A 26034-nucleotide genomic window follows, 5' to 3' on the forward strand; every position below is an offset into this window, starting at 1 on the left:
AAAAAAAAAAAAAAAAAAAAAAAAAAAAAAAAAGCCAGTAAAGAGAGCAGTTAAATAACAAATACAGTTTACTGAAGAGAAAGTTCACTGAAAAGCTAGTTAATCATGAAGCTGATGGCTGCAGTATGTTCCTCACATAATAATGAACAATATCTGTTGCAATTTCAAATACCAAAAAGCACCCCCAACCACTTCATTTATCTAACACCCTTCACAATAGCCAGTTACAAATAACCAACTAACCACTGGCTGTGAATTAGGCATTGGTGAGAGAGCTAGAATTTACAATTTTTTCTTTCTGCATGTGAAATTTCTCTGCAATGCCTCTCTTTTAAAGATCAAATGAACTCGGTTCTGAAGCCTACATGGCAGGCTGTCTGACCTTACTTCACATATAACTGCTAAAATTTCAACCCCATTTCTCTGCTGATGCCCTGTGGGATACGGAGCTCCCAAAGCCTTGCCTTTACTACTAATTAACAATAATGAACAGGATGACATACTTTTCCTTTGAATACTTCTGTCGGGAAGATATCCAATCGGCAAGAGACACAAGCAATAGACGAATTCCCTCCCCGCCCCCCCCCCGCATTTACATGAGACTCTATCCTGCCTTTAAAAAAAAAGTAGGTCGAGCTGTCTAGGTTTTATGCATTGGCTTTAGAACCTGTGGAAAGGATGAAAGTTTTCTCTCCAGCCAGTTTCCAGAGCATCGCACGTTATTTTTATATTCATCTACACATACCACTGATACTCTTGTGACATTAGTTTAGTCCCACATTTAGGCACAACTCAAAAAATAACAATGATACCTATAATTCCACCCATTAAAAGAATTTTAAAACAAATATCATGTGCTATGTCATGGCACTCTATTATTATTTAGTGCATTGTGTTGAGGGACAGAGAAGTTCTAGCTTGTGCCCAAGCTTAAGGAATGTCATAGTGTAATACAGAGTAAAGACTCACTAATTTAGAATTGGTAATTTGGATTGTATGATCATTTGAAAAAGTAGCTGGGCTAGCCTTTGCACAACAGAAAAATGGGGCTTTGCACTCAGAACAGTTACTTACTAGCTATGTGATTTGGGTCAACTATTTAAAAATGCAATTTGCTCATCTGTAAAATTGAGATAATAATTCAAACCTCAATGGGTTATTGTGAATATTAAATGAAATATAATTTTTATGCAAAGCGTTTAGTGTTTGGTCCACAGTAAGCATTCAGTACATGCTAAATAGAATTGTTTAGCTATTATTCTTACTAAGCCAACAGAGGAAGCCTGATTTCAAAGGGAGAGTTTAACCCTGCTTCAGATAATTAACTGTTAGAACTTTGAACATTTAATGTATATTAATTAAAATATTTTTTAAAACTATTTTAATAAATGGAGAATCAATTTCACCTCCATCATTTTAACAAGTGTCACAGTAGGAGAAGAAGAAGGAAAAAAAAAAATGGTCAAATTGCCAGGGTAGTAGAGGTTAATTACCTTCCACAACCCTAATCAATTAGGATTGATTACCACAGGAGGTTTTTGTTTGTTTTTTTCATTCACTCTCCAATTGGATTAATCATCTCTCATCAAGTCAGAATGCAGGGAAATATATCACAGATGTTTTTATATAAGTACCCAAAATTATACAGACAGCAGATAAGAAGCATACTGAATCTCAGAGAACTGACTTCTTGTTTGGAATATTTGAGCCTGGAAGTAGGGCTGATCAATGGTCTAAAATGTGAGAGAAGTCTTCCTTCCCTGAGAAGTATACCATGTAGATAATGAGTCCATTTCATGATAGGCCCCAGCACTCTGGCCTCTGCCTTGAGTGTGCAAGCCTCCGTAGGTTGTAAAAGGGGAGCCCAGGAGAGTGTCACATGCTTTCACCAATACCTTTGTGAGTCTACCTCATACTGGTCTCCAAGGAGAACACTCCTCATGTGAGTTCCTGTACCACAGTGGAAATTTACCAGCAAGAGGGGAAGGGAGGCCACAAGCCAAAAAGGAAGGCTGTCACTCATGCCTGCATTCCTTCATCAATAAATATTATTACTAGGTATTCATGAGCACTGTGCTACTGTCTGAAAATACAGAGATGTAAAGATACATAGTACATGGTAACTGACCTTGATGAGTTCACAATTTAATGTGCTGAAAGGACACTTAAGGAAATAACCATGACTATGGTAAGTAATATAATAGAATAAAGAACAAAGTGCTAAGATTTCCCTGGTGGCGCAGCGGTTAAGAATCCGCCTGCCAATGCAGGGGACACGGGTTCGAGCCCTGGTCCATGAAGATCCCGCAGAGCAACTAAGTCCATGTGCCACAACTACTGAGGCTGCCCTCTAGAGCCCACGAGGCACAACTACTGAGCCCACATGCTGCAACTACTGAAGCCCACGCGTCTAGAGCCTGTGTTGAGCAACAAGAGAAGCCACCACAATGAGAAGCTCGCGCACCACAACAAAGAGTAGCCCCTGCCACACACCCTCCCCCGGCTTGCCGCAACTAGAGAAAGCCCATGCAGAGCGACGAAGACCCAACTCAGCCATAAATAAATAGAACAAAGTGCTATGTTAGTACCAAGAAGCACATGATTAGTTATTCCCTAGGGGACCAAGGAAGGCTTCACAAATTTATGAAATATATGATCCAGGCATTAAAGATGAATAGAAACTTACCAGACTAGAAAAGAGAGGAAGGCAAGCAGGAGTGAGATGAAATAGGAATATTTCAAAGAAAGAAATGAGCATGAACAGAGGCACTTTGGAGGTCTATCTTTGCTGACTGTCATTTCATTATTGGTACAAATATTTTTTTGAAAATTGTTTTCTGCCTTTAAAATTACGTACACCCCAAATTTACAAATCAAACTAATTACAAAAGCTAACTAGCTAAATACAAAATGTTTGCGGCAACTAGTCAACCAGATAACTTTCTATGTGCTTATTTAACTAGAGAAAATAGTTTACACAGCTGATGTCTGGAAAGTTCAGTAATTCAAGTGATGTATGCTATGCTAAAAGCTGAGGTTGTTTGACTTTTCAGAGCTGCATTAAACAGACCACAGGCAGAGTTGTGGGGTGTAACCAGAAGAGGGATTGCCCCCTATACCTTTACCTGCACCACACACATAAGGCCCAGAGGTTAAGCACATCGACTTAGGAGTCAGACTGCCTGAGTTCAAATCCTGGTTTTGCTTACTAGCTGTGTGACCTGTGCCTCCTTTCCTCATTAACTAAATAAGGATAATATTTTTTACTGTAGGGTTTTTATGAGTATTAAATGGATAACAAATGTAAAATTAGAACAGTCATGTGATTACTGATTGCTTTTATAAATGTCACACTTAAAACCTTTGTGTTTCTACAGCAGGAAGGTTTGGAATATCAGCCTATGCCTACATTCTGTGACTAATATGTCATAAGAATAAAAGTTATCCATTAAATTCTAAGATACTTGAGGTCAAAAGCCACGCCTCAGTTGACTGTATTGCAAGTGCCTTGAAATGTGCTTTTAAAAAGTCTATCATACAGAGTGAAGTCAGTCAGAAAGAGAAAAACAAATACTGTATGCTAACACATATATGTGGAATCTAAAAAAAAAAAAAAAGTGGTTCTGAAGAACCTTGGGGGCAGGGCAGGAATAAAGACGCAGACATAGAGAATGGACTTGAGGACACGGGGAAGAGGAAGCTAGGACGAAGTGAGAGAGTGGCATGGACATACATATACTACCAAATGTAAAATAGATAGTGGGAAGCAGCCACAAAGCACAGGGAGATCAGTTCAGTGCTTTGTGACCACCTAGAGGGGTGGGATAGGGAGGGTGGGAGGGAGATGCAAGAGGGAGGAGATACGGGGATATATGTATATGTATAGCTGATTCACTTTGTTATACAGCAGAAACTAACACACCATTGTAAAGCAATTATACTCCAATAAAGATGTTAAAAAAAAGGTTTGTTAAATACGTATATTAAAATGAGATTATGTCGGAGTTGGAGTGGGGAACAGCTGGAGATAGAGCCGGAAATGAAGCCCAGATTTTGCATTCATTGCAGGTCCAGCTAAGGAGTTTTTGGCTTTTGAACTATTTGCACTGTAGGCTAGTGGTTCTCCAACAGAATGAAGGCATAGTGCACCAGAATCTTGCCTCGAGATACCAAACTATAAAGAGGCAACATAATGAATTTGAGACATGCTAGCAGTTAGCTCAGATTTGCATCTCTAACTCACACTTAACAAGTTAAATATAAACCAACTTCTCCTAAAGGAGACCATGCCCTTGATCGGAGCAGCACTGAGCTATTTATTGCCCCTGAACATTTTCAGAATGCACACAGGCAGTTTAAATTGGCAGAGCTTCTAGAACCAAAAGATTATTTCAACAAATATTTATTGCTCATTTGCTAAATTCCAGGCTCCAGCTGGACTCCGGGAATACAAAGGTGCACAAAATAGATGGAAGTCGCCACCCTGACACTGCAGCTCAGCATCACATTTTTCATCTTAAATAAAGGATCTGCCATCGTAACTTAAACACTTTAATCTGAACCCCAAATTTTGCCTGGTTCACAAAATTGTCACCAAAAACAGAAGAAAGTACAAGGACTACGAGAAAGTGATACAGGGTTTTGGGGCCGATTCTTTTCCAGACAATTGACTTTGCTTTATCCAGGAGAAGTAAATTACTAAGTGTCTATGCATACAATTTTGAAAAACTGAAAGTCAGTTTCTCCCCATACTGTAAATAAACTTTGGGAAAAAACAGCTAATGAATATTATGGAGGGACTTCAAATTGATAGTCTGAACGGGGAGTTCATGCCCATCCCTGAACAGCCTTGGGGGCAAGTGAGGAGTTGAGACACCGTCTTGCAGAGCAGAGAGGGAAGGGGAGGAGTGATGGGTTGAGTCTTAGGCTCTGTGCCGCACTCTCCCTGCTTTTGTTCACTTAGGAGCTTTTTTTGCCTCTAAGTGAGCACAATTACTGATAGAGCTGGCTGAATATTATCAGTCAGATATGTCCTGAACTAAAAGAGGTTGAGAGACCCACTGCCATGAAACATTTAGAACCAGAGGTTGAAATAACCAAGTTCTTACTTTACAACAATCGTTCTGGTGGCAGTGCAGGGTTGAATGAGAAAGGAGAAGAACCTTGTGAGCAGAGAGATCAGTTTGAAGTCTGTGCAACAGTTCAAGAAAAGGACATTCACTTAAGGCAAGAATAATGGGAGTCAAAGAAAGCAGATAAATTCTATGTGGTTTTTTTTGTTTTTGTTTTTTTTCTCTTTTTGCGGTATGCGGGCCTCTCACTGCTGTGGCCTCTCCCGTTGCGGAGCACAGGCTCCGGACGCGCAGGCTCAGCGGCCATGGCTCACGGGCCCAGCCGCTCCGCGGCATGTGGGATCCTCCCGGACCGGGGCACAAACCCGTGTCCCCTGCATCGGCAGGCGCACCCCCAACCACTGCGCTACCAGGGAAGCCGTCTAAAGCAGATAAATTCTAAAGCTCTGTTAAGCACTTGAAATGTGGCTAATGGAACTGAAGAACTGAATTTCAAAATGTATTTAATTGTAATTTAGATATAAATTTAAAACTGATAGTTGATTCAATTATGGAAAACTTTTAAGTATGTTTACGATAATTCAGCTATGTGAATCTATGCTTCCAGTGGGAAGTTTTATGAAATATACAGTATTTCTGATGCAAATTTAGATTCTGACTTGAGAGGCACTATAAGTGTAAAACACACATTAGATATCAAAATTTAGCATGAAATAATAATATAAAACATAGTAAAATGTATATTGATTATATGTTAACATAATACTTTGGATATAGTGAGTTACATAAAATATATTAAGTTAGTTTCATCTGAGGTTTTTTTTCCTTTTTAATGTGACTACTAGAGAACTTAAAGTTACATACATGGCTCACATTATATGTCTATTGGGCAGTACTGATTGAAAGACATTTCTGGAATTTAGTGAGAAACAGATTACTTCATAAAAGCAAGCATGGGAAAGATGTCAAAGTTTTCATCTGTAATTGTGTAGATGGGCAGGTAGTTGGAAGAAAACGAATTCAGTTTTGCCTGTGAGACATCCAGGTGGAGATGCCTTTGGCAATGCTGGTCGGTGATGAGAGGGGAAGTCGGGGAGTGTCTGGGAGTAAGCGGTCTGCATTTGCTGGCTAAAATGCAGAAGAGAATTTCAGGAATATTAACTTTTTTTTCATAGACCAAAAAGCCTGAATAATCAATTAAATTTTGATCTTTCACCAAAGAGTTTCTTGGCCTGTCAGTCTTGTATTTCCACTCTTTGTTGGGCAGCAAGGCCCTAAGGGGTAGTTTCAGGAGGAAGTGTTTCTCTTGATAGGTGAACACCACCATTAAAGTGTCTCCTCAGAAACCTGAGAAGTAGGTTCTTCCAGGGCTGTGCTTTGTTGACAGAGAGGTTAAACAGTTTCCTGTCTTGTGACCTAAGCGTCCCCAGGTCTAGCGTACTACCTCCTAAAGTAACCTCCTAAAAATAACACCTGTGCATTTCACAGCTCTGAAAATGCTTGTTTTCTTCAGAAGAATTTTCTCAGGCCCAGTAAAAATCATCTCTAGTTCTTTGCTCCTGATTTAAAATGTGGCTTATTTATGCCTAGGGTTAACTTGAGTGTCCCTGAGTATATTCACCTAGGTCATTTCCTTCCTTTTGTTGAAACGGACTGCCTGTGTCTGAAGTGGTGCAACACCAGCTTTCATAGGACTGCAATGCCACAGTGTCACTTCCATATCGTTTCCTGGTCTTTGACTGACATATTCTCTATGCTGTTTGCATTTTTTAACTACTACTCTCATGCATTTTGTTTATGGCTTTCAGTGGGGTTTTTCTGGTGCAATAAAAGGAGCGTAAAAATGACTCCTTATTCAGTATGCATCCCCCAAACTAGTTCTTAACCCTCAAGCAATGTCATTACTCTTTTTCCATCCATCTATATTGTGTTTAGACTTCTGCAAAAGCCAGCATCCTTAACCTTAAAGCCAGTATATGCTTTCATTGCTGCTCATCATTTCTTCCTAAGACATGTAGATGTCTTGATCATAAGAATGAACGTATCAGATATCAGATATATTCTGAGCATGGAAGATCTTAACCATGACTGCTCCTGGGAATCTCTTAATACCCTAGCTCAGCTTCTCCTGGATTTCTGAGCCTATATAAGATAATAAACGTTGGCTGTTTTAAGTTGCTAAATTGTGGGGAAATTTGTTACACAGAAATAGGTAGCTAATACATTACAAACTGCATTATAGGTGATCAATAACGATGTGTTGAATGGGCCAAAGGAATATTTCTTGAAGGTATGCTTTTGAAAAATAGTAGCTACAGAAGAAATGGAGGTGTGCTCAGTAGCCAGAAAGGGTTCACCAATTTTCCTGTTCTGGCATCTTGTCATAAGAAAAGGGCAACTCATCACTGGCTAACTTAGAATGGATTTGAAACCATTCTGTTAATATAGCTTGGGTTCCAACACAAAACGGTAGGTCAAGAAGAGCAGTGATCATAGATTGGAGGAGAATCTATGTCCAAGATTTTCTCTACCTAGATAATGCCCTGGCCATTGTTTTAGCAGCTTTTCCAAAGAGATTCCTGAGCTCTAGACTTCATTCTGCTAGCTCAGAGCGCTACAAGATCCCAGGCCCAACCCTGAAAACACCCAACATTTGAATAGAGAAGACGATGACTGAGCAGAATCTAGAGAGTGAGAGAGAATGAGGAAAAACCTTCTGCACAGATTCAGAAACAGAAATGACAGTAAGAAGTTCATTTTCTTAAAAAGTGGAGTAATAAATTTCACTGGCATGGAAAGACAAGAATAGAATTGTGGAAATATGGACTGAAAAGGGAAATTAAGATTAGAATGTTCAGGACATTAACTGTTAGTCACAGAATGTGCCTTTACCTGTACATACTTGGGAAGCATAAGTGTGTTTTTATTTTAAAATTTTGTTTTGGTTTTATTGTTATTACTTCTATATGGGTTTGATTATTATCTGTTAACACAATGTAATTTCACAAATGAGAAGGCAATATTTTGTATCTGACCCTTAACATTCAGAATTGAAATAAAATTTCTCAGTCCTCTTTAATGGATTAGCTAAACAAAATTGACAAAACATAGCCTAAAGCAAAGACACACTACTGAGGTTAGACTATTTGGTACTATCAGTGTGTTTTAAAAGAGGAATAATAGAGGAATAATCAAAGAGGCATTTTAGCAAATGAACCTGACATAAGTACATAAAATGGATTGGAAAGTATTCAGAATAGAGACAGGAAGATAACTGAGAAGGTGTGGCAGCTGTTTAAGCATCTAAGTCATAAGTACATGAAATAAGGAGGTGCAGGTAGAAACAGCTGTTTTGGTTCTTTTTATTAAATTTCACAGCAGTAGAATTTCAGAGGAGGAAATAATCCTAGAAATCTAAAACCAAATTCAGAGAGATTTACTTATGCTCAAAGGTGACAACCAGCTTAGAAAATGAGATACTAATTTTCATTAGAAAATGAGATACAGAATTAACTTCTAAGGGGAAAGGATGAAGGGAGGAATTTATTTTAATTCACTTGACCCCATCCATCCCAAAATAGGACTGTTTCAAGACATCTGGACAGCACTTAAGCATACTGAAATATGACCATCATTTCTCCCATTTTCTTCAAAGATAACATTCCTCTTTCATACCTTAGAAGCTTGGGCAAAAATTTTACAGCACGTGGTAAAAAGACTTTATTTTAGTCTTTCTTTTAAAATTCTAGTCAAATAGGCCAGATGTTCTCTAACTCTAACTCACATAAGAACCAGGAAAACAAAACCAAAAAAAATATCTACTGTGTATGATTTACAGGCTTTAATTTAAATACTACATGGCAAAGTGAAATTCTTAAAATAGGTGAATCTGTTGGTTAAAAAGAATGTTTCAGATGAAGCAGTTGAAATTCTAGAAAAACCTGTGAGGGAATAATTGGGTTTTATCTTGTTGATATAGACATGCACCAATATGTAAGTATTGACTTTTAAAAGATTTTTTAAACTTAATCTTCATAAAGCATAAGATAAGATGATGAGAAAGATTTGACATGTCAAAAATACCGATAAGCTATTTTGAGACATGTAATATTTACTATAAATACACTATGCTTCTAGTCTACACTAAAATCGGTGATCAAAAGGTGTATTTCTAAATCAAAATCAATTAAGAGCTTGGTTTCAAAAATAAGGCTTCCGGCCCAGGAAATTACAAAGAAGAAACACTTAGGGCAAATACATACAACAATTCACTAATAGAATTTGCAATGCTCTTTCATGCTCTGAAGATGAAAGAATTTCAAAGAACACTCTCCACTCATCCTCTCCTCCATGCTCCACACATTTCCTCTGGTCAGAACCAATGCACATGTTAATATTCATGGCAGTGAGTGAGCACACATTTGCAGTGCTTTCTTCTAAGTCAGAAGAGTTAAGTAATCTCCAATTAATGTTACCAGACTGATTTATGAGAGATGATGTTTCCTCTAGAGTGACGACACTGGTAAAATTTCTAGATGTATCTCATAAATTATGAAAAACTTGAATTTAATTTTTTTGCTTATTGCCTCTAAGAGATTATTTTATTCAATATTGATTAAATAATCGTTACTAATTTAAATGTGTATAATAGAACACTTTACAGTTCACAAGTCTCTTTTTTATATTCTTTTTTTTTTTTTGGCAGCGTTGGGTCTTCGTTGCTGCACGCAGGCTTTCTCTAGTCGAGGCGAGTGGGTGCTACTCTTCGTTGTGGGGCACGGGCTTCTCACCGCAGTGGCCTTTCTTGTTGTGGAGCATGGGCTCTAGGTGCGCAGGCTTCAGTAGTTGTGGCTCATGGGCTCTAGAGCACAGGCTCAGTAGCTATTGTGCACGGGCTTAGCTGCTCTGCGGCATGTGGGATCTTCCAGGACCATGGCTTGAACCCATGTCCCCTGCATTGGCAGGCGGATTCTTAACCACTGTGCCACCAGGGAAGTCCTTTTTAAATTCTCTATCTTAAAAACCTATCATTTGTCCACATTCTTACAAATACTATGCAGATAAGAAAGTTAAAACTGCAAAGGGAAGAAACGGAGAAATAACCAAGATGGAGAAATAACCAAGAAACACTAGTCAAGTTGGGACGAAGTATGTTTACTATAAATAATCTAAGCTACCTGGTAACCAGGGTCCCAGCTGGCTCTTTCATTCATTAATCTAACTAATATTTATTGAGATAAGTACTAAGTGGTGAGCTCATTTATTTTTGTATGCACAGAAACTCGAACATAGGCTTGGGCCATATTAGTTGCTCAGAAAATATTTCTGGACAGGCTCCTAGCATGTACTGACATAAATGATGAAAAGCCACATTTCTACATTATATTATTTTTCTCATTAGTCATCATTATTATAAATTTTGTTCTATGCCATCAGAAAGTTTACCACTATTTGAAAAAATGGACAGGTCTGAAATGACTAGAGAACAATTCAAGATAAAAGTGAGTTACAATAAATGAAGCAATTACTAAGGAGAGATAATCACTCATGCAGTAAAAGTTCTCACCATAGACTTTCTTTAAACAACCAACTACCATAATCAATTCTTAAAGATTCTGAAAACAACATCAATAAAAATACGTAACTTTTCAATAATACAGCCAGTACGTATAGAGTGCTACACTTTTTCTATATCGTATACAAGAAGTTGGATGACTTTCTTCAGTTATGTAGAAACTAAACTGCATTTATGACTTCACTTTGACTACTGAAAATCTGAGAGTCTATACTCAACCCAAGCCACAATATTTTCAATATATAATTCATGAATTCTTTTATTATTTCAGAAAACATTTCTGAGCACTTGTACTCTAGGCACTGCGTTAATTAATTGCCCCTCACTTCATGTCTTAATCTTCCCTTCAGCCCCTTCTAAAACCTTGTACATTTCAATAGCAATAGCATATGGCTTTGAGGTTAATAGTGGTAGCATTAATATTAACATGGCAAAAAATCCATCTGTAAAGACTAGGCCACTTAAGTAAAAAATCATTTTATTCCAAGTTATTATATTTTTAAGAGTATAGTTAATTAAAATCTAAATACGATTATATTTTTAAGTAAAATCAAACATGATCATTTGAAAAAATAGGATAATAACGTCAAATATTCACATCCTCACTGAAATTATATGCCAATCAGATTTTAAAAGTTATCAAACTAAAGTGGCATTACACAATTCAGCAAGACTGGAGCACCTTTTAATGTGTGCAACTGACTTTCCAGCTTATTGGTTAATTCCATTAATTAAGAATATAAATATAGCTTTTAAATAATACCAGAGCATAGTTTATACTTGGCTAACCTTGAAGGTTTATAGAAATTTTCTTGGAAGTTTAATAGATAACCAAAATTTCTAACTTTTACAGATTAAACATATGTCTGATATCATCAGGTTTATTTTTAAGTCAGTTATATTTAAAAACTAAAATCAGACAGTGGTACTAATCTTTCTACAATTGTTGTTTTCCTCTTATATTTCCAATTCTGAAAGAAGCAGAAGAAATGATTTGGGGAAAATCAGGATATACTCAAAGGTATGTAAACCATTTGATAAAATAGCCTTTGAACAGTCCCAAATCTAAGAATCATTATTAAGAATACTTCTGCCACTTCAGCCACGGTATCAGCTTGGGTCCCCACCCACTTCATTTTCCGTCCCTTTACTTCCTTATTCCCTCCCTCCATCCCTTTCTCTCTCCCTCTCTCTCTCTCTTTCTCAAGCTGTCTCTCTTCCCTTTTTTAATATCTAACTCCTCCTCCTCTTCCTCTTCCATGTACCCAACATTATGGGAAAGAGTTAAAGGTCAACTTTACAAGTAAAAAGAAAACCACTGGCTTACTTTTGTTTGCAATGTGGAAACATGGAAAGAAGTGGCTTACCTTCATGTAAGCAACTTGCTGAGTCAGTAATGGCTGATCACTGCTTGTGGGCAATGAGAGAAAAAGGGGGGAAATGGAAAGTTTTAGTTGGCCAGATTTGGGTCCTAGTAGTTGATATAGGAGTTAGTAGGGCTGACTACAAATGGTGTTTAGTAAGCCCAGGGAACCAACACCCATCTTCAATTTCCTAGTCAAGGACAGGCTAGGATTAAGAAAGAGTTTGAAGTCAGCCAATCCAAGAGGAAGGGTGTTAGAAACAAAAACTGAATCCAAAGTGAATGGCCAGCCAAGACCAAGAGGAGAATCAGAAAGAAGGAGGGCCTCACAGGACATCTATCAGAAATCTCTGGCCAGTAAAGAAGCTTTGGAAGGTACTGGGCTGGGTTTTTAGGGACAAGTTCCTTTGAACATACAAGGACTCTAAGGCACAGCTGATCAGAATTGGAAGGAAATACCCATTCCTGTAGACTAAAACACTTTGACCATAAAACAAACAGTGGTTTGAGTAATTCAGTAACATGGCCCCTTATGATTTGCAAGTGATCATTACAGAACCTTTTCTCAGAGTAAATGTGTAATTGGTTATGGATCAATAAGTAATTTCTTTCAGGAGGAAAAGCTCTTGTTTTGTTATTTATTTATTTATTTTTTGAAGTACCAAGGCTCTTAAATCAGAATGGAAAGTTGAGATTACTCTAAACAGCAAGATTCCTTACTGCATTAGTTATCTCAGCTGATCACTTATTTATGATGCCATAAAAATCCAGATGCCTTCAATTCTGATGGTTAGATATTTGCCAAAAGGCAGCTAAAATTACTTTTCAATGTTTCCCATTTTTAAAACTGCATTTTGAATGGAAAATTTATGATGGTTCAATAATGGCTGTGCTGAGGTATTTTGGGTTTTTTTTTTTTTATTATTGGAGTATAATTGCTTTACAATGGTGTGTTAGTTTCTGCTTTATAACACAGTGAATCAGTTACACATATACATATGTTCCCATATCTCTTCCCTCTTGTGTCTCCCTCCCTCCCACCCTACCTATCCCACCCCTCCAGGCGGTCACAAAGCACAGAGCAGATCTCCCTGTGCTATGCGGCTGCTTCCCACTAGCTATCTACCTTAGTAATGGCTGTGCTGAGGTATTTTGGGTTTTTTTTTTATTATTATTGGAGTATAATTGCTTTACAATGGTGTGTTAGTTTCTGCTTTATAACACAGTGAATCAGTTACACATATACATATGTTCCCATATCTCTTCCCTCTTGTGTCTCCCTCCCTCCCACCCTACCTATCCCACCCCTCCAGGCGGTCACAAAGCACAAAGAGGCTGTCCTTTCTCCACTGTACATTCCTGCCTCCTTTATCAAAGATAAGGTGACCATATGTTTTGTTTTTGTTTTCCAAGATTAGCAATGAATTCAGCTCTTGTGGTCTGTTGTAACCTTACTGAGTTTATTAGAAATTCTAGAAACCTAACAGAAAACTAAGATTAAGAAAATAAATGAATAAAACTTTGAGAATTAAGACCCTGCAACTTTGTGATAATGTATTTTGGTGTTTGGTGGTTTTCCTACATTTTACAATGACAGCCTGAAGGCCAGTTTCTAACAGGAAAGAACATGTTGACCTAATCAAAGGTCTTCTGAGGCATGGGTGCAGGTAAAGGGAGAACTTGCAAGGATAAACAAAAGCAAAACAAAACAAACTTATACGATCACATAAGGCAGAAGAGATAAACTATACCTCTAGAAAGGCAGATGAAGAGGTTGATATGCTTCTGGACCTTCGAAGACAGAGAGCTTAGACCAAGAACTATGATGATAAGAACCCTTTAGAGTTTTTTGAATATATGACACTTTCCTATGGTTGTTATTTTGATATATCAATAAAATATTAATATCTCTTGACAATGAAAGACTGTATGATTCTTTGCAAATATTGTGAGTAAATGAGAAGTTAAAGAACTGCAACCACACAAATTAGTAACTCTTTGAAAGCAGAGATATAAGGAAGAGTCCCCAAGCTACAGTCAGTTATGACAACTTTAAAAGGTAAAGAAAGCTTTTCATTCATGAATTATTATTTGACATTCACTAAAAGCTAACTAAATTCTTGTGGGAGGCTTAGAACTTAGAGAAAAAGGCATGGTCCCAGGATATAAATGGCAAGAGTCCATTGTATTTTCTTGACGTGTATGTATCAAAATGAGTATAAGATGGCATAGAAGTAATCTTTTTGTCTCTTTCTTTCATATCCCCAAATACCTTTAAAGATTCCTTTTCTCCTGTCCATTGCATGTGACTTTAGACAATTCTTTTCTTAGGTGAGAAAAGAAATAAGGACACTGGATCCAGATCTGCTGTCAGATCTGCTATTACAACCTACTGCTTCCAGCCAGATAGAACAGTATCTACTGGACCACAATGTTTTTTATTAATTTGGCAAGACTGCCTAAAGTCACTAAAAACACACCAAGAATAATTGTTTGTGAACAGAGAATTGAGAGGAATTCACACTTAAAAAGAAAAAAAATCTATTGTCAAGAACATTTTTAACAACAGTAATAGCTATAAGGTCTTATTACCTCTAGAGTATATTTATATTCTCTGTATATTTTTTGCTGGGGGAAAAGTTCAAAAAGCAGAATTATACATTAGTTACAAAAAGCTAACAGTAAAAGCGAAAAGCTGAATCTTATTTTAGAAGTACTTACTATATGCAGCTCTAGGTAGTCTCCCAGGCCAGAAGAACTGTCCACTCGCACCAATACAGCTTCTTTCTGAACAGTGCTAAACCCTATGGCCAGTCTGTCTGCTCGTGTACTTGGCCGGTCATTAGGAGGCCACTTATACGTGATTTGTCCACCACCTTTGCTAAAGATATACGTTGTCCCAGCTGGAAAACAAAAACCAAAACCAATTAGTCCAAATACATCAAGGGCACACTTTCCTATGTTTGTTATGTTGACATATCAGTAAAGTATTAAAGTTACACCATGGGAGTCATAAATAAATAAAATAAAATAACAAGAACAAAAACAAAAACCTATGGCGAAGCAAATAAAAGATTTTAATCAAACATGCTCAAGAAAGAGAACAGAGTTTTTTTAAAAAAGAAATATCAAGGCAGATCCATTTTTAATACACGCATTAAATCAACCAGCAGGTGTTTCAGAACAAATGGGAGATTACTGCTTTTTCCACTGAGTTGGACAAGCATGCAATGTAATGGGGCTTTATTTCTTTCTTCCAGTTTAAAAAAATAGTTTAGGGCTTCCATGGTGGCACAGTGGTTGAGAGTCCACCTGCCGATGCAGGGGACACAGGTTGGTGCCCCGGTCTGGGAAGATCCCACATGCCGCGGAGCGCTGGGCCCGTGAGCCATGGCCGCTGAGCCTGCACGTCTGGAGCCTGTGCTCCGCAACGGGAGAGGCCACAACAGTGAGAGGCCCGCGTACCCCCACAAAGAAAAAAATGTTTAGTAGGAAACATTGACTTTGGATGCTTCAAAAGGAGCAGAAACATATATCAACTTGTTTTTGAAACAAGAGCTGCATGTAGATGTGACAGGGTCATACAGCACAGGGAAGGAAAGTGCAAGAAGTATGCTATGAATCAACTTTTATGGGGACAGGGCCCATTCACATATGACAGATCATAACTAATGGATGAACAGCCATGAGACCCAACAGTCATGTCAAGAAAATACAGATAATAGATCCCATCTATAGAAGTCAGGTCTTATTTAACAGGCAACATCTACTAGTTGTCAAACTATCCAGCTCCATAAAAAGACCCATTTTTTTCCCAAAGCAAATGCTAGTCTTACAGCAATAAGAATAACATCATAGCCTCATTTGGTAAATGTTCAAATTTTACTTTATGATGGTGATGTCAGTAAATTATCTATCTTGCTTTAAAAAGAGTTTTGTTTCAAACAAATTTCCTAAGCATCCAATGTGTTAAAGTCCTATTTCATTGCACCACTGGCATCTACCTCATTTAATGCAATAAGGTTAATTCTTTGAGTAAGAATATTTGGAAGAGACGTGCAAAGATATATATAAAGGAGAATGAATCTTCCTCCATAAAAGGGGACCAGAGAAATATTTATTTAGTTACCTCAGAAACAGACCTTAAGGTACAATTCATAGGAGTGTAGCCTTCCAATAACAAAGGATGCCAATACATATTTATTGTGTACCTACTATGTGCCAACATGGTAAGGAAAGCAATAAAACGAAATATTAAAATTTAGGCCACAAAGCATCTTGTGTGTACAGAAATATAGCTTCTACCAAGAGTAATGGTTATAAGTAAAAGTTGAGTGTACAGCAGTATGTTTTCAAGATATCTACACATTAAATTTCTGTGAACCAAATTTACCAAGTAAATGATGTTGGCAATGTCACATTCATGTACATTTAGTTAAATAGCTGATGATATAATTTTTTCTCTCTTTCTATATTTTGGGGCCAATCATTTTTTTTATTCTGTCTGAGACATTTCCATAGGCCCTTGAGAAACTCCAAAGAACTCTGCAATATGCTTAATGTGCCTGACTGGTTAAATAGGCCTTGGTTTGTAGACCTGACCCAAGAAACATGTCAAGATAATATTGATATAAAAGTGATAAAATAGAATCTTGTTAAAAATGCAGTGGTAGAGAGGTTAGTCATTTTCTTGAATACTAATGCATGAAAGCAGTTTCTCTCTCTCATGAGAGAATAGGTAAGTTATATTTGAAAGGTACTAATCAGTGTGCAAGCAAAGAAAATTCAGAATATACATATTTGTGTATCAGAAATGCCAGAGCCTTCTACAACCATTTACGTTCTACAATATCAGAAGCTTGTTCACCACAATATTAAGAAGCAAGCACTATTTGGTAAATCTTCCTCTTGGTAATTTTTGCAAATAATTAAGTATAGAATGTTTCAGAAAAGCCTACATTGATAAAAAATAGGACAAGAACATATAAAAGTAAAGACTTCTTTAAAAGGAGGTTGTGGTGGTGACCTCTGAGTGTTAGTATTTGGTCGATTTTCTTTTTCTCCTTTTAATTAACTTTGTCCTCTAATGACTATATATTTCATGTGAATTAAGAAAAATATTCAAGTAGAGATGCTACTTAACAATATAAAACAAATCTAAGAACTCAGATGTTTTCCAGAATCACCAGAGTAAGGTAGTTGTTGTAAGGCAACAATATCATACATTACATGATAATTTTTAACATTTCCTTCTGTATGGAAAGTAGGGCAAGCATTACTCCCACATCACATTTCAGGAAATTTAGTCAGAAGGATTAACGTGTTCACTAACGTTGCAAACTTCGAAGAGCTGATAGGAAATCCAGTATCCAGATTCAACTCCTGTATTTTTTTTTTATTACATAAATGTCTCTGTTATCATAACAAGACAGTCAAGAAAAAGTTAATTGGGTATGTCAGTCTGAATTTATCAAGGCCAACTGTTATCATATTCGAATGTCTCATAACCATAAAGTGACATTTGCACCTCATGATCATATACCGTCCTTTCACCTCACAATGCTTTTAAAAAATTAAAAAAAATAAGATGTAAATGTGAAATGACAGAACATTTAATATATGTTGATTAACATTTAGTTTAGGGTACACTTCCCAAACTTGTGGAACTATGCAAGTTTCCTGTTGCTGAGGATAATACTTTAGAGGTTTATATTTTCAGTAAGATAAACGTCACAATACAAATACTGTTACTCGAGATTTGATTTCACCTCTATTTCAACCTTTCCAATAAGTGTTAAGACTTGGCAACTAGCATGCCAGTACCTACTCTGTCTGCCTTACAATGACTTTATTCTTCAGGTTTTGCCAAAACCAGGCAAAAACAAGCATAACACCATGTGCCAAACAATGCAATTACTCCTAGCGTCCTTTTTCTTCAGATATATCTGAAAATCAATCTCTCTTTTTTTGTTGTATGCACAACAGAGCATTGTATTGTACACATCAGCAAAATTCTGTAATAAGCGAGAGAATTACATGTCCAGCTCTCAACACAGCTCTCTTAACCTACCTCTGTAAGCATCTTGGCTTTTAAAAAAAAATCATTTTGCATCAAACTCTAAAAATCTATGTTCTTAAAGCCCTCCTTCCATCGAGATAGAAAATTACAATATACTCTATTTTGGTGACCTTAACAATATGAGAATACTCCCACAATAAAATGTAGTAGATCAGATGACTAAAGTGTCAAAATCTACTTCATTTAACATGCATCATTCTGAACAAAGAACATGATGTACTTACTGCAGCAGAATAGCTAAGTAATTAAGAATGTGAGCTCTGGACTCAGACAGACCAGGGTTCAAATTCCAACTGTATCATTTTGTAGTTACATGACACTGACTATTGTGCTATTTATTCTAACCCTTGGGTTTCATATCCTTGGGGATATTAATACTGTCAGGATTAAATGAAACATACACAGTAACACCTCAGACTAATTCCTGGCATATGGTAAGTGCCCAATACATTTTATTTTTCATTTTTTTTCATAGCGGTATTATTTTTAATAGTCCAAAACAGAAAACAACCCAAATATCTATCAGTGGTAGAATGGATCAACAATGGTATATTTATACAATGGAATACTCTATAGCAATGAAGATGAATGAACTACAACTACATTCAACAATGCCCTTGATTCTCACTAACATGATGTTGGAAAAAAAAAAAAAGATTGTGATTTCCACAACCTTCTGAGACTGAACCAGGAAGAAACAGAAAATATAAACAGACCAATCACAAGAACTGAAATTGAAACTGTGATTAAAAATCTTACAACAAACAAAAGGCCAAGACCAGATGGCTTCAGAGGAAAATTCTATCAAACATTTAGAGAAAAGCTAACACCTATTCTCCTCAAACTCTTCCAAAATACAGCAGAGGGAGGAACACTCCCAAACTCATTCTATGAGGCCACCATCACCCTGATACCAAAACCAGATAAAGATGTCACAAAGAAAGAAAACTACAGGCCAATATCACTGATGAACATAGATGCAAAAATCCTCAACAAAATACTAGCAAACAGAATCCAACAGCACATTAAAAGGAAGTGGCTTCAGAGGAAAATTCTATCAAACATTTAGAGAAGAGCTAACACCTATTCTCCTCAAACTCTTCCAAAATATAGCAGAGGGAGGAACACTCCCAAACTCATTCTATGAGGCCACCATCACCCTGATACCAAAACCAGATAAAGATGTCACAAAGAAAGAAAACTACAGGCCAATATCACTGATGAACATAGATGCAAAAATCCTCAACAAAATACTAGCAAACAGAATCCAACAGCACATTAAAAGGATCATACACCATGATCAAGTGGGGTTTATCCCAGAAAGGCAGGGATTCTTCAGTATATGCAAATCAATCGATATGATACACCATTTTAACAAAGTGAAGGAGAAAAAACATATGATCATCTCAATAGAAGATCTATGGAACAGGAAAGAGAGCCCAGAGATGAACCCACACACACAGGGTCATCTAATCTTTGATAAAGGAGCCAAAAATATACAATAGAGAAAAGACAGCCTCTTCAGTAAGTGGTGCTGGGAAAACTGGACATTTTTTTAAAAAGGGGAATCTATAATTTGTTATTCTTTCTTCAAATGTGTCATTACAATTAGCAACAGGGTCCTACTGTATAGCACAGTAACTATGTTCAATATTGTGTGATAAACCATAATGGAAAAGAATATGGAAAAGAATGCATATGTATATATAACTGAATCACTTTCCTGTACAGAAGAAATTAACACAACATTGTAAATCAACTACACTTCAATAAAATAAATTTAAAAACAAAGATTATGATTCCACTTATATAAAATTCAGCAGGCAAAGTTGATCTGTGCTGTTAGAAGTCAGAATAGTGTTTATTTTGGTCATTATTTTTTTTAATTGTGGGATAATACCCATAACATAAAAATTATCATTTTAACCATTTTAAAGTGTACAATTCAGTGGCATGCAATACGTTCACAAATTTGGGTAACCATTATCTCTCTCTAGTTCCAGAACTTCAAGCAGTACCTGTTAGGCAGTCACTCCCCATTCCTCCCTCCCACCCTGACGTTATTTTCCAAGAGGAAGGAATAATGCCTGGGAGGGAACATAGTGGGGGGCCTCTGGATACTGGTAACACACTCTTTTTAATCTGGGTGGGAGTTATATGGCTGTGCTCATGTTGTGAAAATTTATCTAGCTGTATACTTATAATTTATATACTTTTTGCATGTATGTTATATCTAAGTACACATACATAAATTTGGAGCTATACTACGGAAAAACGAACTTTTTGGCCAACCTAATACATTTTAAAGAGAATGGATGATGTGTGTATGTGTGTGTTAACAACATAAAATAACACTGCAACATTGTTGTTTTATTTTAATATAAGAGCCTTTAGAAAATTTTGATTCATTTCAAAGTTGTGTTCAAACCAAATGCCTTTTGAGAAATGGCTTTCCTACATCCCAATTTTTATTAATCTTTTCAGTATTTCATTCCTTGGATTAGCACTTTTGTCACATAAACCCATTCTATTATTATTTACATTCACTAATAGTTGACATTGGGAAGGATTTTTTAAAATTAATTTATTTATTTTTGGCTGTGTTGGCTCTTCCTTGCTGTGTGCGTGCTTTCTCCAGTTGCGGTGAGCGGTGGCTACTCTTTTTTGCGGTGCATGGGTTTCTCATTGCGGTGGCTTCTCTTGCTGCGGAGTATGGGCTCTAGGCACGCGGGCGTCCGTAGTTGTGGCTCGCGGGTTCTAGAGCGCAGGCTCAGTAGTTGTGGCCCACGGGCTTCGTTGTTCCGCGGCGTGTGGGAACTTCCCAAACCAGGGCTTGAACCCTTGTGCCCTGCATTGGCAGGCGGATTCTTAACTGCGCCACCAGGGAAGCCCGGGAAGGATATTAAATTGCATCATGTGGGAGCTTTCATGAGAAAAAGATTATTAGTTTGTTGCCATAAAACATCTAGCATGGTAAGATTTATAACATGATACAAAAAATTCACTTTGTTAAATAAAGGGGTAAGTCTACACAAGATGATGTCATCTAGCTTCATTCTTTAAATTTTATTTTTATGGAAACATGTTTTACTTTATTATATAAGTGAATTCAATGTGCAGCAACAGTACATCTTAATCACAGGTCCAAGCATTTTATCAGCATGGAAAGGAATGTGGAGGAATGTGGCAGCTTTATTATTTATGCATGTTTCTGTATGGCAAGCACTAACACATCAGTGACATGACTATTCATGGATTTACTGCAAATTAATCTTGACATCCAACATATCACTAAATGTATGGATGACTCAAACTTAAAGTGGTTTTCAGCAGTCTTTACATTTAAGTTGTGCATCAAGTCTATATTACTTCCTCCGAACTCATTAACAAAGCTGGCTTCATCAGATGCAAATTCAGCAGTGTCAACATTCTTTACACTGCTGTAAATGTCTGTAAATATTATACATGGGCTCTTCTAATGTTTGAACTGCCTGTGATGTTATAATAAACATATTTTTAGATTTTTACTTAATATCTATTTACATAAAGGGCTCGCTCCCCTCATTGTTTTTCTTGCCTACCATCTTTTCCCTAAAGGTGTCTACTTAAGCCATACTTGTTTCTGCAAAAGCTAATCTATTCCCTCAAATGGGTTGAACCTTTTTGAAAACAAAAAACAATCAGCATGTACAGGTCTGCTTGATTATTGGTTGCTCCGAATCCTTGGTACATGAAACAATAATATAATTCACTTCCAAACAGATTAGCTTCTAACTCACAGCATAAGTATATGAATAAAAGGTCCTTTTCTGAAAGCCTATAATTCTTCCAGTGTCATCATGTAGCCAACATGAAATATTTAGGCCATTATGATTCTATTAAATGCAACAGGGATATAACACTTTTTTCCACTGAAACTGTGCCAGGCAGTCAGATGGAAATTTAAAGTAAAATATTTATAAACAAGGGGAACTTTTATTTCTCCTACAACCTTGTCAAGAGGCAGTTGCTAAATTTCAATTTCCTGAATAATTTCTACCTATATGGAGGCATTCTTCTTAGTAAAGTTCACAAAAAGCAAAAACAATAAGAAGGCCACCCTGTATAAAAAAAAAAGTTTTAGGTCTAAAACTAGTAAAACAAATAAACTAATAAATCTGAACACTCTTACTTGTATTCTAAAGCACTAAGAGTTCATTGTCTATCTACGTTGCTGTAAATTCTTTGTAAGATCACGAAGAATTATTTTGTGAGCGCTATAGATTCTTAATTCCTAAAATTTCATATAAGAGCAATAAAAATTCAGGAAAGGTGGCATTATATTAGGAGAGATCAATGGAATCAGAGTAATAGGAGTTCCTACCTATAATATGTAATCAACTCGAAATCTAAAAGTAATAACACCAATTACTTATATTGAGAATAAGAGAGCCCTCGATGCTACAGATCTAAGGGTGAAAAAATGCTAGGAAAGAAAGGAAAATAAAGACTGTGTATCACAACTTGCGACTCCTGATGGACGATGCAAACTTGGTAGAAATGACAAGAGCATTACACCTAGCTAAAGAGACTAGAAAATAAGACAAGGTTTTTACCCATACATCTTGGAGAAAGAGAGTTTTTACCCATACATCTCTGAGAAATAAAAGAAACATGGCCTGTCACTGAAATGGATTAGATACTGGCCCCACAGACTGGATCAGACCAAAGAAAAGAAAGTCAAGAAGAGTTTAGGTAATTCCCAAAGAATGAAAGCCTTAAGAAAGTAAGTAGCTCATGATGACATTCAAGATAGAAGGAGCGGGCTTCCCTGGTGGCGCAGTGGTAGAGAGTCCGCCTGCCGATGCAGGGAACACGGGTTCGTGCCCCGGTCTGGGAAGATCCCACATGCCGCAGAGCAGCTGGGCCCGTGAGCCATGACCTCTGGGCCTGCGCGTCCGGAGCCTGTGCTCCAGGTTCAAGTTTTTTCACAGATTCTTGAACCCTGTGTGAATCAGAAGTAAGACTCCCAGGGTCCATGAGGACTCACTAGGCATTAAAAACTAATATCTCCAAAACTTTCAATGGGATCAAACAAGTCTGAACCACTCAGACTCCACAGTAGACCTGGGAATCATGAAAGCAGAGGAGTCATCTCCACTAAGCCAGCCCATATGAGATTTCCTCTGGTCCAGTCAAGATAGCATTTTAAAAGGAAAAACGGTGTGTGCTTATTCACCAAGAAATGCTAATCAAGATAAAACTCAAGAAAATGGAATAGCAAAAAAAACTATCATGATTCCTATAAAATTAGCAATCATTTCTCTTAAAGATAATTTCAATAGTAACTGTGCACTTCAATGACAAAGTAGGGAAATTTTCCCTTTGCCTATTGGCCCAAAACTTTTCTCTAATAAAAGCCTTTTTAAATAAATATTATGAATTTTTCTATACTCTATATTTTCTGTAATAAAAATTCTATATTCCAGAGATCTTGGCAGGAATAATATATGTATAAATGTATCATGTATATTTTTCATTTTGGTATTTGACATTTCCATATTTTGACATTTATGGAAACAATATGCTACATGGAAAAAAGTATTCAATCTTCGGGAAACAAGTGTGCTCTTCTTTAATAACCAAAGTAATTCTCAAGTAGATTCATGGCTGACCTACTGTTTCCACACTCTAGACATTTGTTCAGGTATGTCACAAATAGCTGCACAGACTGTCAAAAAGGCAGTATTCACATAAATGAGAAAAGAATGATGTCCACTGGTATTGTACAAAGTTGAGATTTTATGTAATTAATCACTGATGTCAATTGTAGTCATTTGGATAAGTCATTCTCTTTTTCTGTCTTATAAGGAAATTAATTGAAATAAGAAACATTCCTAAGTTGACCTATCTCCTGGTTGTCTAATATGTGAAAGGAACTAGGAATATAAAACTGGAAACACACAACCCTTTTTCCCAAACAGGTAGGATCTGTGGATTAAAGATGATAAATATCACGGCAAGATGGGTTTATGAGAGACATCAGATAAATGGTATTCAGCCGTGTCACCATCTATTTTGGATTTTTTAAAAAAATCTTTGAAAAGATGACGATTTTAAAGCCACTGATTAATGGTAACATAAAAAGAACAGAGGGCTTCCCTGGGGGCGCAGTGGTTGAGGGTCCGCCTGCCGATGCAGGGGACACGGGTTCGTGCCCCGGTCCGGGAAGATCCCACATGCTGCAGAGTGGCTGGGCCCGTGAGCCATGGCCGCTGAGCCTGCGCCTCCGGAGCCTGTGCTCCACAACGGGAGAGGCCACAGTGGTGAGAGGCCCGCGTACCGCAAAGAAAAAAAAAAAAAAAGAACAGAAAAAATGATAAGCAAGAACAATTATATCTATGTTATCTTTTCAGATCAAAGTCATATAAGTGTTTAAATATTTTGAGATAATTTTCAGTGAATAATATCTTAGTAAATCTATGCAAGAAGTAATACTTCACTTAGTGGTTTCTTTGCAATATACTTTCTTTGAAAAACTACTCATTATTTCCCTCTCTAAACATGTTAGTTAGAAAATACTCCCTCCAGGAAGAATTGAGTTCAATAGTTTGAGCTGCCCAGTGAGACAAGCTTGTTCCAAGATCAAATTCAAAGTCTTGGAACCTTTAAAAAAGCTCTTGGAATCTAAGTTATCTGGCTGAGAAGAAAAACAAGTAAATGGTAGACCTTCTGCCAATCAGATTAGAAAATAATTCATCAATATAGCCAAATGATCTAGAGTTAAAAATAAAACCAAGCAAAGCAATCCCACAACCAATAACCCCAAGAACATCAAATGCTTATGCCTTCCCTTCTGAAACTAGACTCCCTCAAGCAGTAAGTGAATTTTATTAAAAAGTCTCCGGCAAGTAATTCAGTAATCAATTTGCATTAGGGCTATAGGCAGCAGGGATGGAGAGATAAGAAATCATACCTTCTGGTACTTTATGAAAAATCTTATTTTAAAGAACATATAAGCTGTGTAAGTTCCTAATAAATTCTTTAAATTAGTATCTAGTAAGAAAGGGTTGCAATTGCCTAGTGATGGCCTTTAATTTACTTTTTTCATAAATTAATTGCTAAAATGGTTTTTATCGAGAATTTACTAGAATTATGGTGTAAAAAAGTTCTTAAGGGCTTCCCTGGTGGCACCGTGGTTGAGAGTCCGCCTGCCGATGCAGGAGAGGCCACAACACTGAGAGGCCCGCGTACCGCAAAAGAAAAAAAAAAAAGTTCCTAAGTTAAAAACAACTGACATAAACATAGACTTAATGCTGAAATGCTCTTGGAGAAGACTAAGGGAAACTTTCCTTTTAAAAATGACAAAATGGAGGCCCAGAAGAATCAAGTGTTCCTCAATGTCACACAGATGGTTGGGGGCTGCACCCAACCCTATTCCTAGTGATTTTCCACTGTACAATGAAGAGCTAAGATCAAATGACTGCTTCTTGTTTAGAAAAATAAGCTAAAATTCACAAATCAAGGTCTCATTTCAATCATCTCTAGTGGTTTTTCTAATGATGTTTCCTTGGTCTGGTTTCAGGAGACTCAAAGTTTCTGAAATGGCACTTAGCAGAAATGATTCGTTCACATTCTGACATTTTCAGAGTCTAGCCTGAATCTTTCAGAGGGGTGGGGCTTTTGCAAAGCTTTTCTGCAAGCACCCTGCCTCAGAAGCCATCTCAGCCTTCAGCTTGTTCAGAGGCTTCCAAATTGCTGAACAGAGATGCAGAAGCCAAATTTTTATTATTAATACCATAATCATTTTTATTCCACATCACAAAGGCCTTATAACTTTTTGGCAGTGACACCATTTCCTGCCTTTAGTAGTGGAATTCAATCCTGAACACAAAACTGCATGTGGGGGCTTCCCTGGTGGCGCAGTGGTTAAGAATCCGCCTGCCAATGCAGGGGACACGGGTCT

The 26034-nt window shown here is 37.0% G+C and overlaps 1 protein-coding gene across 21 annotated transcripts in view; it reads right to left on the bottom strand.

The window, feature by feature from the left end:
* Nucleotides 1-26034, bottom strand: part of NRXN1 (neurexin 1) — a 1113124-nt gene that overhangs the window by 312622 nt on the left and 774468 nt on the right. For all 21 annotated transcript variants that reach the window (XM_024753589.1, XM_024753587.1, XM_024753585.1 and 18 more), the window contains one exon: nt 14732-14913. In XM_024753589.1, the coding sequence (XP_024609357.1) occupies nt 14732-14913 (182 nt within the window). The remainder of the gene's footprint in view (nt 1-14731; nt 14914-26034) is intronic.

This window comes from Neophocaena asiaeorientalis, unplaced genomic scaffold, assembly GCF_003031525.2.
Source record: "Neophocaena asiaeorientalis asiaeorientalis breed wild unplaced genomic scaffold, Neophocaena_asiaeorientalis_V1.1 scaffold171, whole genome shotgun sequence".
Classification (NCBI taxonomy): Eukaryota; Metazoa; Chordata; class Mammalia; order Artiodactyla; family Phocoenidae; genus Neophocaena; species Neophocaena asiaeorientalis.